The sequence below is a fragment of the Lactuca serriola genome, chromosome 9 (genome assembly GCF_051521515.1).
Source record: "Lactuca serriola cultivar US96UC23 chromosome 9, Lser_US96UC23_V15, whole genome shotgun sequence".
In the NCBI taxonomy this organism is placed as follows: Eukaryota; Viridiplantae; Streptophyta; class Magnoliopsida; order Asterales; family Asteraceae; genus Lactuca; species Lactuca serriola.
The window spans coordinates 21,993,903-22,009,792 of record NC_136416.1 but is presented as its reverse complement, the minus strand read 5'-3'; the positions used below and the strand labels follow the sequence as shown (position 1 = coordinate 22,009,792).

The 15,890-nt window shown below is 31.5% G+C and overlaps 1 protein-coding gene across 1 annotated transcript; it reads right to left on the bottom strand.

Moving 5' to 3' along the window:
- Window positions 1–9,005: 9,005 nt before the first annotated feature.
- LOC145072366 (E-beta-caryophyllene synthase-like) lies at window positions 9,006–11,682 on the bottom strand. Its single transcript, XM_079018779.1, has 7 exons — window positions 11,540–11,682; window positions 11,165–11,438; window positions 10,699–11,080; window positions 10,299–10,517; window positions 9,950–10,088; window positions 9,609–9,854; window positions 9,006–9,490 (listed from the first exon to the last, which is right to left on the bottom strand). Exons 1-7 carry the CDS (start codon window positions 11,630–11,632, stop codon window positions 9,203–9,205), a joined length of 1,641 nt encoding a protein of 546 aa, XP_078874905.1. The 5' UTR covers window positions 11,633–11,682; the 3' UTR covers window positions 9,006–9,202.
- Between the last annotated feature and the right edge of the window lie 4,208 nt (window positions 11,683–15,890).

Sequence of the window (15,890 nt, the reverse complement as noted above, 5' to 3'; positions counted from 1 at the left end):
TTGGATCTAGGTTTCTCTATTGTACATGCTATTCATCCAAGACTTTAAACCCTATATCTAGCATATGATAATCAATATTAACATAATAATGGGTTTAAGATATTACCTTGATTGTTATGTAGCAATAACAATCACAAATCGTCCTTGTAATGACTTTAGAAAGCTTAGAGTCACAAATGTCACTCCTCTAATGGCTCACAAACACCAAGAGCAAGAGGATGAAGAATAAGGAGAGAGGAGGCTGCCCAAAACGTGTGGAAACCCTAGAGAACCAGTTCACCATGTTTTTGGGGCTTAAGGGTCCTTTAAATAGTGAGGCTATTAGGGTTATCTAACAAGGAAACCCTAATTTGGATGCTTAGGCCCTAAGCAACCCATGGACTCCCTTCTTAGAGGCCTAGGACAATTTCTAATGGGTTTCCCCATAGAATTCGTCCACTCTATCCTCTATGGAGTCCATTAGCCTAATATTTAACTATCACACAATTGACAGTTCTAGTCCATTAAGTTTAATTAATGTCTTTTAGCCACAAACTTAATTCTTATTAATTCTTGACTAATATTAATTAAACAATATGATTTCTCCTTTAATATATTATTCTCATAATATATTAATAAATCATAATTAATTCTTTCTCTTCATAATTCATCCTATCAAGTTGCTTTGGTGAAGGCAACCCAAAAGGACCATGCACCATCGGGTCAAGTACATACCAAAATAGTTATGGACTTAGACACTAATCCAACAAAAATACCTACAACTCATGCTCAAGAATAGCATTAATCGTATCCATTTAAAAAATTAAAATAAAACTAAAAACTAAATACTAAAAACTAAAAACTAAAAACTAAAAACTAAAAACTAAAACTTAATTAACAAATAAAAAATTTGAACTAAACGCAACCATTCCCTGGCAACAAAGTCAAAAACTTGGTGTGGATATTTATGCAATAATTTTTTATTTATAAAGTCCTATCAAATCTCAACTAGTCTTAAACACAAATAAACAGTGTACCTAGTCGTGAAGTAATATAGTTTAAGGTAAGAAAGGGTGTCGAACACATGGAACGAGAATGGTTTAGATTAAATATTTCAAATGTTAAATATATTAATAAAAGTAAAGTAAAAAGGGTTTCTATTTAAATTAAATTAAACTAGTTTTAATGCTCAATTAAACAAACGGAGTAAATAACCAAATTAAAACAATAGATATGAAGTACTTCCACTAGAATACGGATTTTCAAAGTTTCTATATTTGATTTATTAGAAGTGCAATGGATTAATGAGATGATTACCGAATTGTAATATGACTAGTTATCTTGGTTGGATTTCCTAGTTGTAATAATTAATGAACAACTAACACAGAGATCATGCAATTAGTGAACACATAATTAACTAAATATATTTGAACTATAAAGGATATGATCTAGCGATTCTTATCAACTATCATGACAATAAATTAACGCATAGCATGGATATCTATGACTCTCTAACACAATCAAGTCACCGATTAATATCACCTAACCTTATGATTTGATCAATCAGTAGTCCAAAAAGTTTAATGATCATAAACTAATTAAGATTCAAGTTAATGTAATTAGATTGGTCTTCTTAACTACATATAATTCATCAATAGGCAATAAATATCATTACTTCGACATGAAATATGAACAATCAATCAAACACAAGTATTAATCAAACTAACGAAATCGCATCATATCAACAAGGGTTTATATACATCTAGTGAAAGTCAAGGTTTTTACACCATAATCAGTAAACTAAAACAAAATACATCACCAAAAGATTGCAACGATCATTAAGCAAACCCGAAGTGAAATCTCGATGCAATAACGCTTGAATCTTCAAATCCTTACTCTAGTCAAATCTCTAGCTTCAAAATCGACCCCTAGAGGGTATATAGACGTCAAATCGAAGTAAAAGTTGCATATATAGGCTGCCGAAGGATGTTCCATGATTAGGGTTGGAAATCTCGTGTTTTTATAGATTCGATGACTCCATAACGTGGTAATGCACTTACCAAGACATGGTGGTTGATTTCCTTGTTAGACATGAATGTGTATACCGAGACGGTCATTTTTTCAGGATTTTTGATCCTCCATGGCATGCTAATGCCTTTTCCATGGTGTGAAAACTAGAATCCTTATTTGGCACAAACACGAAAGTCATCTGAAATATTGTCTAGTTTCCAGAACATCTTGAATCTCATCAATCGGAGTTACGAGTCATCAGATATGGCCAAAATACTAAAGAGATATCAATCTTTCCAACAACATCCTTTTCATCTTTTTCAACTCTGTTCTCTTCCTTTGCATCCCAACTCCCATTTTAACTGTAACTAAACATTTCAAAGCATATTAAGTATCATATATATTAATATATAACACTTTTAATCAAATATATTAAGATAATAGTCTAAAATATATAGTTAAATAAGGTCATATCACTAAGCCTTTCATATATGCTCTTGATATAGAGCTACAAATTCCAAATTAATAATTCAATTTATTCATTTCTTCGACTGTGTAGACATTTCATGCCTTTATCAATATAGTTTTCCTTAATTCTTTCAACATGAATACACAATAGGATTCTTTCCTCAAACAACACTCTATTGAGTTCACAATGCAATTCACATATAGGCACTTGCCAAATTCATCCATAAGTAATTACATGGTTGTTAAGCTCATCCAAAGCTCTCATCACCGAACTATATAATATATAATTTGTCAATTTATTAAATAACCAGCAATATGCCTTTTTCCTTACCCGAGGAAGATAGTAAATTATATACTATAATGTTTAACAATAAAAACTCTTTTCATATAATCAATTTGTCACATCAAACCTAGTTACGTATTGACATTTTTCACATGAAAATATTTATTTTGCTATGTACCTAGAAAATCAATATTTAATCACCGTAAGTTGATTAGGATGGATTACTAATCCTCTTTCCTTGCTCCAACCTTCCGGGTGAATTACATCTTCACCACCTAATAAACATACAAATATTTCAATTTTTAGCACACGCATAACCACTTTTAGCACATTAGCTATCCGACTCGTCATAACTTGTTTATTTTCTACCAATAGTGTACCCAATCGTACCTCGTGCTCAAAACATCCATTATCATACTTCTAGTATGTTTGAGGTATTTAGGGTTTCTTTCAAACCCTAACCTAATTTTATACGATTCAAGCTAAACCTAAGCTCAGGGATAAGATTAATCACTTTTGTTACAATTTTATCACTTATGACACATGTATCTTTCAAAAATCAAGAAACCCTTTGTCTAACATCATATTAACTACATGGAGAAACACTTAAGGGAATCAAAGAATTACCGAATCCTTATGTTGGCCTATTTCCCAGTTATCGCGCCACGAAGCGTCTCTGGTGGAATTTGAGCTTGGAACGACCTATCAGCCCATCTGGAACAAAAAACCTCAAAAAATGAATTCCTTATAACTTATTAAGAAATTTAATGGCTTAAAAAGTTAAGTCAGTTGTGAGGGCACATTGCACTACTAAATGGGGTGCCCCGCATTTTTTTGATTTCTGTCGAATTTTCAGAACATCAACATTACTTTTAAAATGGTCGTAACTTCTTCATACGAACTCCATTTTTGGCAATCTTTATATCTGCAGAATCATCTCAAAGAGTACTACAAGTTCCTTTAATTAGTTTCCTAATAGTGGCTTTCCATTTTTAATTTCACTTCTTGCTAAAGAGGTAATGATTTTTCTGGTCGTTACATTGACTAATGTGTAAGTCCAAGAATTGATTTATTACACTTTGACCCCCTAAAACATCTTTTAACATGAGAAAATGTTAGTACAACAAAGGAACATAACAAGATACTAACCTTGACGATGGAAGGGGAATTCGAGTCGTTACCGTTTGTTGCCAGGTCCCTTCATTAGGTGAAGCTTGCAATGGTGAAGGACTTCAAGTATAAAAATCATGCTTATTGGACTAAGGATGAGTGGAGCAGATTTTTGAGAAAGATGATCGGTGAGGAGTAGGATGCTGGAAAGGTGAAATTTGGTTCGAGTGGAGACAAGAATAGAGATGGACATGAGATGCAAGTGGTTGCGGAAAACAAAGAAAAAGATGGTGGTGATCAGAAGGGGAAGGTGTTGCCCTTGAGGTTCATTGTTTGGGTTCTTTTGTTTAAGACATGGTTTCATAAACATTTTTTTTTGGATATCTTTGAAAACAATTTAATAGTTTTAGGCTTTTGCCATTATTAAGGGAGTATCGTTTTGATTGTTGTTTTGAATATTTGAATGGTTTATGCTTGCTACAAAATTTCATGTGATTCTTAGGAATGGTTGGAAAAAGATGCATCATTTATCTTTTAAATATATTCATAAAATAAGTATATAAACAAGTAAAAAGAATATTTTAAAGTATTTCCAAAAAGATCGAAGGATAAACTTTGATAAGCATAAGATTTAGGAAATACCATGAAAAAAACTTTGAAATATCTTGAAAAAGATTTAGAATATATATTGATAAAAACAAACTTTAAAAATAAATTCCAAGATAGCGTTTGATGAAAACTAGTAAGTAAAAAAACAAGGCTTTGATATGACTGAGGAGATGAACATTTCGTAACCCTTTTAGGGGCATACATGGAAGGATAGTTTGAGACCTTAATTTTTTGTTTTGGTTTAACATGTTAATGTTAAAGCTCAATGAATGTTTGGTGACAACAAAACAAGTTAAGCACTTCAAAAAAAAATATCAAAAACAAACTTCGATGAACTCACAAAACTTCTGAAAAAGGTAAATCAAAAGAACACGATATTTAACGTGGTTCGGTCAAGATGACCTACGTCCACGGGCGAACAAGAGAGAGAGAGAGAGAGAGAGAGAGAGAGAACGAGAAAGAAAGAAAGAGAGACTGAGAGAGAGAGAGAGGATTTTATTAACTTTATGGAACTATTACAAGCACTTAAAATTGTATCTCACTTTGAGCTCTCACATAAATCTAGCAATTTACAATGTTGGGGGTATGAGCCTATTTATATTTGAGGGATCAGACCTAAAACCCTAATGGGTCAAGCCCATTGGCCCATAGCCCATGAATGGTGAAAACTAATCATATTTCGTCATGCAACATCTTCTGGAACATTCTTCCATGTCATACAACCCATGAGCATCAACAACACACATGATGGACCACCTTGACCATAGTGGAGCATCATGATCCACAAGTGGCGCATCATGAACACTAATGGTCCAACATCCATCGTGATGGCACAACATGGTGTAATCCTTGAGCAATACCAACTCATGAGCATCCTTAAACGATCTTGAACATCATAGAGAACTTCATGGCATACTTTGCTCCTCAAGGATACCATGGCTCATCAAGGAACCAAAATGACCCATCTTGCACCATGATGGCGCAACATGTGAAAGGATGACGCAACAGGCTTCAAGTGTGGCGCAAGAACTTCTATCTTGGAGCAACATCATCACCTTGGCGCAACAAGAACATGCTTGGCGCAACAATATACTCCATGGCACAAGAGGGATACCTCATGGCTCAAGAGGGAGCAGGATGGCGCAAGAAGGAATGCTTATTGCGCAACAACATCCTTCTTGGCCCATCCCTTTATCAGATGGCTCAACAAGGTCCCCTTGTTGCTTCATATCACTCCCAAGTGCTACAAACCTCTTCCAGGTGCTCACCCCCCCCCCCCAAGGATCAGGAAGGAGTCGAATGTTGATCCCATTAGAGATATTAATGTTTTTAGCATGTTAGCATAAAGACTTAGGAATGCGTAGTTTAATATGTAAATGTTACATGCTTGGGTTTTTCCAAATGTGTAACATGCTCATGTTATTCCATTGAAAATATACTTGTGACCTAATATATCGCCATCAATTAAAGGGTTGCAAGCATATTTAAACATAAGTTGATCCCTTTATCGTTGAACTATAGTTAGATATATTGTGTTCATATGAGGTGTTTATACCGTTCATCGTGAGAAAGATAGTTTGCATATATGACCAATTTGTGTCCATTAAATAAAAAAATAGAGATTATATCAACAATGGCATGATGGTTATTAATAGGAAAAAAGTATTGTCTATATTGAAACCACAAAAGAGTAAAATAGAGTTTTTGATTTAAAAAAAGAAATTGAGGATTTTAAAGGATTTGATGTCACCCAATTAAAAAAAAGTACAATCACTTACTTACATTTTAAATTAAGGGATATATACAGTAAAGTCCCAATATTTTCATCGATTTGACAAGAAAGTCCTAAACTTTATTTTTTTTGATAATAAAGTCCAAATTACCGGTAGTTTTTGACACTTTTACCCTTTTTTCTCGGTTAGCCGGTAATTAGGACTTTTTTGTCAACAAAATAAAGTTTAGGACTTTCTTGTCAAATCGTCAATTAGGACTTTACTGTCAAAAAAATAAAGCTTAGGACTTTTTGTCAAATCGTTGAAAATATTGAGACTTTAGTGTATATATAATTTTTTTTTGGTTAGAAATTTAATGGTATGATACTCTTTAAGCATAAGAGTTATTTAAACCTTCTTTAATCAGCTAGATCATGTTGAAATCGTTTACGTTTGTTTCTTGTAAAATCGTTTTTTAATCTCAACAAACCGACATTGAAAAAAATTGAGATAATCAAGAAAGAAAGAAACAACCAGGGTTGTATTGGCTTTTTGCAGTCTCAAAAATGGAGAAATTAGAAACCTAAAAAAACGAAATTGCCCTGACTTTATTCAAACACAAACAACACATGCCTAGTAAAAAAGGTGTGAATGCGGAGAAGGGAAAGAAGGGCCATTTCGCTTTTTTCGGTTTCTTATTTCTCCATTTTTGGGGTTGCAAAAAGCCAACACAACCCTGGTTCTTTCTTTCTTGATTATCTCAATTTTTTTCAATGTCGGTTTGTTAAGATTAAAAAAACGATTTAACAAACGTTAAGAATTTCAATAGAATCTAGCAGATTAGTGAAGGTTTCAATAACTCTTATGCTTAAACAGTATCATACCATTAAATTTCTAACCAAAAAAATTATATATACACTAAAGTCCCAATATTTTCAACGATTTGACAAAAAAGTCCTAAACTTTATTTTTTTGACAGTAAAGTCCTAATTGACGATTTGACAAGAAAGTCCTAAACTTTATTTTTTAGACAAAAAAGTCCTAATTACCGGCTAACCGGGAAAAAGGGGTAAAAGTGTCAAAAACTACCGGTAATTTGGACTTTACTGTCAAAAAAATAAAGTTTAGGACTTTCTTGTCAAATCGATGAAAATATTGAAACTTTATTGTATATATCCCTTAAATTAATGTCATTCATTTGGATAATATTTTAAAAAAATTGATTGTTGTTCGCGAATTACTGAAACAAGATTATAAAAGTTAAGAGGTTCACAATGCATACATATCGTCCTTTCACTTTTAAATAATATAATTATCTTTGACTTTTTGAGAATTAAACATTTTTAAAGAATGCAATTGCATATATTTTCAGTAATAACAATTTGTATTAAAATAATAATAAGTCGACGTATTATTTTGATTCGAGAATCATGTAACAAGATTTTCTAACTGTAGCTAGCTTTTGAAGGTTTGCCTTAAAAAGCTGGTTAGTAGCAATTAATAAAGAGATAAATAAACATAGTAATAAAAAGGAACAAATAGGGATATAGTCATTTATATATGATATATGTAGGTGGTAAATAGTTTATAAATTGTCCAAGTACCAGAGAAAAAAAAAACCCTTAACATTTTAGTGTTTGGCTAAAAGTTATGTCGGTGAATCTCAGTCGCAAAAGGCATCTTCACCGGTGAAACACATTGTTAATGTTGTAGAATATTGTTGGTGTTTCTCCAAAAGTGTAGCCCATAAAGGGTCTTTATTTTGTAAGAGCATTAGGTGTGGGCAACTGAATGTAACACCAAATTGATGTCATTTCATCCATAACATCATCATAACATCAAGGGGGAAATGATGTTCCACATGTTATATCATGTTAAGAGGTAGAGAGAAAAAAAAAAGAGAAAATTATTTTATTGGTTTTCGTGTGCCAACTCAGCAAATTCGTTTCTCGTTGTGACCCACACCGTATACTCTAAACGGACGGCCGGAAGTAGGATTTCAAGGTAGGGGTTGCACGAGAAAGTTAAGTATTACAAAATAATAGAAAAATAAATTCAAAATTTTTTACACTGCAGCCAGAAAAATAGAGATTGCACTTGCTGTGACTTAGATCGGAGGGAGTGGGAGGGAAATTTCTCTCACTTTTTGTGGACCATACCTCTCTTTCCCTCATTTTTCTTTCCCTCACCTAAAACCCAAGGAATGGGTGAGAAAGACTTCCCTCATTTTTTTCTTTTTAAATAGTTTTTTTATGATTTATAATTTTAAATTAATAACAAACATAAAATTTAATTAAAAATAAAAAGCATTTAATTAATTAAAATAAAAATTACATTAAACCTAATATTTAAATTAGTAGAAAATTAAAAGTGTAGGGTCTATTTTGTAATTTTTAAAAATTATTTTTGTAAAGAGATTTTAAAGTTAGGTGTATTCTGCCATAAGACCAAAACATAGGGGCCAAATATGTCATTTTCAGAAGCTTTCATCTTCTTCCTCTAGTTAAAACCTGCAACTCAAAAAAAAAAAAAAAAACAAATTTCAGCCACTCACAAGAAGAGAGAGAGTGCGGGACTTTCTTCCACCACCTTCTTCCCGCCTTTCCTTTACCGCACCCCCGGTGCGGGATCGTTTCCCGCGGCTTCCACGCTCACCACTCCTACCACTCCGTCCAACCTTATATTAGAATAACCTTTATTTTTGTTTGTAGTTAGCTTGTTTCTCCAAAAGTTGGGATTCGGAACAACAGAAAAAGACAAATTTAAAGCATTAAATATTCTTATTAGCGAGACAGGAATATAAATAACAAGCTAAAGTCATTCACATATGTATATATAGTTGACACGTCTACTTGATTAATAAAAAAACAATAATAAATTACATTCAGATCGAGCTATCAAACATCAAATAACTTGCGACCTTACTAAATATCAAGATTGCCAAAATAAACCATTTTCAAGAAAATGGGTGGTCGGACATCAAACCACCGTATCAAACACTGCACAACACGAGGACTTGAAACTCATATACTTATATAGCACGAACAAGCAGAGATTTGATATGATCTATTAATTCTTCTCCAACATGTGTGAAACTATCTTTACGCTTATATAGAACATCCATCACTCGTGCCAAGTTGATCACACGCGTTATTAGAGTCATTGGAACATCTTTACACATGAGGGACTCTTGGGTTATATCTTTCCAAGCATCTTCAATTTTCTTGTTGAATAAGTCGTGGACATACTTTTCTGGAACATCATATTGTTTCATGTAACTTTCAACACTCGATGCAACATGCGTCCTTTCTTTCTCCTCCTGCATTTTAAATAAGAAAACTATGTTAATGCTTCGAAACCAGCAAAGCGAGAAAAAATAATCTTGTTAGCAATAACCAATGATTTCTTTGTAGTGAATATCAAATTTCGATATATACCTTCTGGGAGAAAATATCATCCATGAGTCTAGCAATTTGACATGATGATTTAATAAGAAGTGGTTTGGTAAGAGCCCATTTGAACGAATCATCTGTGACTATATCACCCATGCCAACAAAACATGTTGCAAGCATGCTATACCCACTACTGATAAATGCAACTGACATGTGCTCCTCTATTGTCGGTATGTATCCCTCATTTGCCCATTTCGCTTCCATCATGTAGCTTCTAATAAACTCTTTCATCTATAAATGAAAACATGATCACAACATTCACATCCATTGTAAGAATTTTGATTATAAAACATTATTGCAAATTAATTTAAGGTGTAAAAACTTACAGCCTCTTTGGCGTAATTGAGATGATATGATTTTCCCTCACATGCCATGATTTCTTCCATTTCTTTGTAAATATTTAAAAGTCCTTCATATATCAGTTTCATGTATTCTGGAAGCTCATCCAAGCATGTAATCGACCACCTATATATATATATATATATATATATATATATATATATATATATATATATATATATATATATATATATATATATACACACACACACATGTACACACGAGATTTCTTGATTAGTTTGATTAAAAGAATTAAGAATTAAGGAAGGTTATGTTCATAATTAGAACAAGTTTATTTGTGTTCGAGTGCATGTAGATGGTGTGAATAGAAGATACCTTTGAATTGCTTCGGTAAAGATCTTAAGTTCTTCATAAGTACCATAAGCATCATAAGTGTCGTCAAGAATTGTTGCCATTGAAATCACTTTGGCTAAGAAAATTCTAGCTCTAGAATATTGTGGCTCAAAGTACACACCAAGTGCCCAAAAGTAACATTCAACCATTCTGTCTCTTGCATAAGGTAGATTGTTTGGGACATCAAGACCTTTCCACCACCTACATTACATTAATCCGCATGTAGAAATCTATTAAAAACTACCAAATTTTCGATAACAAATTCAAACTAGGAAACAACCTATAATATTCAGGTTATATTTTTTAGATAAGAAGAATGAAAAAAAAAAGATAAGAAGAATGAAACTGGAGAGAGTTGGATTGACGGAGTATATATGCATACTTGGAAACTTGGCTAAGCTCCTCCTTATGCAGTGACTGAAGCAAGTTGAACCCTAACTTTCCAAGTTTAAGTAAAGACTCGTTATGAAAAGCTTGTTGTTCATAGAAAGGAATGTAGCGCAAAGCCTCTAGTCTTGGCAACCTCTTTTGTAAAGGTTGCCTTAGTGCTTCTTGTATATGGAAAGACAAAGTAGAGTTGCTTTGAACTAAATCCTTTGCTATTTCTTCAAGGTGAATTCTTGTAAAAACAAGAGCATCATCTAGTACAACTTCGCCATGCACCCTCACATAAGTTGCCTCATACAACTCAAGCATACCTTGGACATTAGTGATTAAACATTCTTTAAAAACTCCATTTTTCTCTTTGTACCTATTGAAAATTTCTGTTTCGATACATGTAAAACACTGTTAGATAGCTTCTTTTATACGAATAATAATTATTTTATTTATGCACGGTGCACACTCACGGGATGAAACATAGAATCCATGTTGTCGCATAAGTCGAAACCAAAGGGAAGGACTACCCCCATTCCAGTCATCACCATATGCATCATGAATATGTTCCAAAGCTTTCTCAATCTCTTCTTCAAAATAATAGGCTATGCCTACGCGTTGGATTGCATCAACCATTCTTAACAAATTTGTGTGTTGCTTCGGAACATCCAAAGTTGCCATTATGTCTTTCTTCACTTCTTGTATCAAATCTTTGACTATTTGATCCATCCTAGCATGCTCCTCGTGCTACGTCCATTTATTAATCATCAAAAAAGTTGTTGTACATGTATACATCGATACACATAAAAGTAATATCTATTTCTTTTAATATCTAGTAATTTACATACCTCATCGTAGATGAGAAATTGATCTCCCCAAACGCTTGGAGGAAAGTTGACAAGGGGGCGAGTAACTTCCTCTTGTGTAAGAGACATGTTCATTGATAGTTTTTGTCAATGTATGTTATTTCATTTTCTATATATTAGCATGAAGTAGAGTTGAGCTATTTATAAGAAAGGCGATAAGCTTAAGGTATTTCATCACCACCATGTGTTAAACGGATCAAATGATTTCACTAGCCGGTCACTAAAATTAATAATTTAACGTTAATATTAAATAAACCCCATTTAAATGTGCTACAAAATCACTATGGGGTACAAAACACATTATTTTACGTAATTAAATAATAGATAAAGAGGTAAGATAAATTTAAAATATTATCTTAACTATTTCATATTTTAAATTATGAAAATGTTTTATCGGAATTTTTTCTTGTGAATTATCTAACTTTTGAATCATCTTATGATTTATTTTGTTTGTTCGCTAAAAAAATATATACAAAAAAATTTTCTTATCTTACTATCAAAATTTTCGTACTTATTTGATCTCTCTCTCTCTCTCTCTCTCTCTCTCTCTATATATATATATATATATATATATATATATATATATATATATATATATATATATATATATATATATATATATATATATATATATATATATGGAGAGAGAGAACAAAATTAGGATCATTTGATAACTCAAAACTTTTTGAAAACCAACTAATTTTTTGTGATTTTGTTTTAAGATTTTAGAAAAATTTCTTTAGTTTGCATGGATATATATATATATATATATATATATATATATATATATATATATATATATATATATATATATATATATATATATATATATATATATATATATATAATATTACGGAGCTTTTTTAGGGCTACGGGGCTATCCCCTCCCCCTTTTTTTAGATTTAGTTCTCTATTATTAAAATTTTTATATATTAAGCCTAAAAGGCTAAAACTATAAAGTTTGATTTTGAGCCTCTTGTTTTTTAATTTTTATAAACGTTGTACTTTCGGCCCTCCAAATCAAAACTTCAAACTCGATCACTATATATATATATATATATATATATATATATATATATATATATATATATTCTAGTTAAATACATTTTTAAGAGACAAAGAGTCACATCTTACTTTTTACACCGACTTCTCCATATACCTAAGAGATAGAGAGTATGACCTTTTTGTTTGTAAAATGAGATGACACATGAGATAAAAAGAAACATATACCTAAGAGATAGAGAGTATGACCTTTTTGTTTGTCAAAATGAGATGACACATGGGATAAAAAGAAAAAGTAGGGTTTTAATATAACCTTAAAGTAATCCAAAAGAAAATCTCTTTTTCAACGTATTTGAGAATTTAAGTAATTTAATACCTTCTTAATGTTTATTTAATAAAAATCATAAAAAAAACATATTTTTAGCAAAAATAAGAAGTTGGTTCGAAATGAGTATTTCGTAATTCGTAGCAAGAAAAAACATTTTCGCTGACAAAAAGTTCATTTGGTTTGTATTCCAGAACAACATTCCTGATTCCGAACCAACATTACGGATTCCAGATGAAATTTCGGATTTCAGAAAATAAAATCGGAATTTTAAAAACAAATTTGAAATCCGATCAACAATTCTGAAATTTTGAGATAAAATTCGCCTTTTTTTTGTTTAAATCTAACAAAAATTTAAACAAACATAGTAATGTCAATTATATACGATATTAGTGTATAAAAGTTAACATTTTTCTGAAAAACAATGATATTAAAACTTCCAAATTTAATATTTGGAATCCCAAAAATAAAGATTTCTTTGAAATAAAAAAAAATCTCCAAGAATATGAACAATATTCCTGAATAAGTGCATTTCGAAGTAAATGTTTATTTTTCAAAAACTAAAAAACTCGTTATAATTTATAACGATTAGATTACTTAAAAAAAAATTCTTCAACTTTTGAGTTTCACAAAATAAATTTGAAATAAATAATATTTACAAAAACTCAACATGAGTAACACTTACCTTGTTGGTTACATAAATATCTATTGTTTTAAGCATTGTTGCAAAATTCGGCCTACTCGGCTGAGTACTCGGCCGATTACTAGGAATCGGCCCTTCACCGAGGCGAGTAATATCAAGTCGGTCAAATAACTCGGATTTAGTCAAAATTGGCCAAAAAAAGGTCAAACTCGGTCAAAAACCGGACAAACTCGGTCAAACTCGGGCCTACTCGGTCAAACTCGGCCAACTCGGTCAAAATCGGTCAAACTCGGTCAAAGGGTCAAAATTGTCATAAAAAGAGAAAAAAATCAAGAATTTCAAGATTAATATGTATAATGCACTTAATTATGTATTATTTAACACAAACATGTGATTATTACTACATATATATCTTAAATTTTCAGTAATTATCCACGTAGTGAGACAATTATATGTATTTCAGTTTTTATGTATTCACATCTATCTAATTTTTGTTATATAATTCAATCAAATTATGATTTTTACTTATGATTTTGACATATATAATTTTTCAAAAAATATTTCTATATGAATTACTAAATCCGTGTACTCCCCGAGTACTCGCTACTCCCCAGTCGGTCGAGCAGGTACCGAGTAGCGAGTTCTACGACATTGGTTTTAAGATTAGGAAATTTTTTAATAGATAAGTATTAGGTGGTCATAATTATTTTGGAACAAGCTGTCGACATCTAGAGCATTCATTTAACCAACATGATGTCCATTATACGGTTATTGAGCAGACACGTGGACACATACATAATCAAATCAGAGTTTTCCATAACTAAATTAATATCAAATATTGATACTAGAATTGTGAGCAAATATGAGGATATGATGATATGACTAATGATATTTGCCTTTTTTTTTGGTGAAGTCCTCAATATGCAATCTCCTTAATATAATACAAACGAGAAGAGATATACTGTGGGAGTTCTCTAATACATAAGTCAGAATAAAATGAATAAAATCGCATGTTTAAAGCATAGATTAACGATATAGAAGAGAGACACCTCTATCGATCTTGAAGGACGTTATGCGTTTATAGGGCTATTTTGGAGACCGAGAGCTTTTTATTATCTGGCCTCTCGAGAAAGCTTTATTGAATATGAGTTGTGTTCTTTCAGTACTACAAAAAAGAGTATTACCGACAGCCAAAATCATTAATAATCCATCGCTAATACCGACAAAATTGCAACAGACAAAAATCCGTCAGTATATTCTTGTTGCTAATTGTTTGTAATAGATTTCCAATGACAACGCCAAATTTTTAGCGACGGAATTTTCCATTAGTAACTAGTAACCGATCTCCGACGGAAATAGTTTTGCAACGGATTACAGACGAAATGTGTTTGTAACAGATTACCAACGACATAATCTCAAAATAACTTACTAACGGCTTATCAACAAATTATTGTGACAGATTAGCGACGGATTTTGGCATTATCAAAAATAATTATAAATTCATGAAAAATTAAAAATAATTACATATTCAACACAGAAAAATATCAAAACACACATAAATTCTATATTTTAAAACCAGCAAATATAAAAATTAAAAAGTTTCAATATTCAACATCCATTAAATCATCGGTAAGTAGCAATTTTATTTAAAAATAATGATTACATAAAAATTCTTTCTTTTATATTAAATGGGCAAAAATGTAATAGAAAAACACAAAACTCAGAAAAGCCTAACAAAAACTTTTTTAAACATAAATAATATAAGCTTTAGTTGCTGCTAAAATAGATGCTCTAAAACAAGCCAATCTTTTTCCAAAGGTGTCTGTATAAAATTAAAAATTGATATCCTATTTACATTAAAAGTAACACATGACTGTATAAATTGGTAAAAAACTTACTATTAGACCGATAGTTGAACAAACAAACTCCATTGTTTTTTATGTGGCACCAAATATAGATATTTCATCAATTATCTATGACAAAAAAAACTGATTAGTGAATCAAGATAGGAAATTTAAAGTTGTGTTTAAAAGATTAATTTTTGGTACACTGTAACAAGAGCTTATTGAGAGTAAATCTTACTTGTAAAATCAAATCTTTTGCAAGAAGATAACCTGACATTTCTCCATCCAATACGAATCTTAAGGTTGGAGGCACCTGTAAACAAGTGTAAACAAGGTAATGACAAGCAAAGTTTTTATAATTCCAATGGGATGAATCATTCCATTCCTTCCCTAATTCCATCATAACAAATAAACACCACCTATGAAGAAAAGGCAAGAGAAAGAACTAAAACACAAAATTTCAAACCTTAAGCAATAGCTTTCCGGTTCCTAACACAAATTCGGCATCAGTGTTTTCGA

What these genes read in the sequence shown, in the direction of transcription:
- LOC145072366 (XM_079018779.1), bottom strand. Translation starts at nt 11,632, where the DNA reads ATGAACATGTCTCTTACACAAGAGGAAGTTACTCGCCCCCTTGTCAAC. An exon ending in AATTTCTCATCTACGATGAG is followed by an intron (nt 11,439 to 11,539) that starts GTATGTAAATTA and finishes AAATGGACGTAG; the next exon opens with CACGAGGAGCATGCTAGGAT. An exon ending in TTTACCGAAGCAATTCAAAG is followed by an intron (nt 10,089 to 10,298) that starts GTATCTTCTATT and finishes ATATATATATAG; the next exon opens with GTGGTCGATTACATGCTTGG.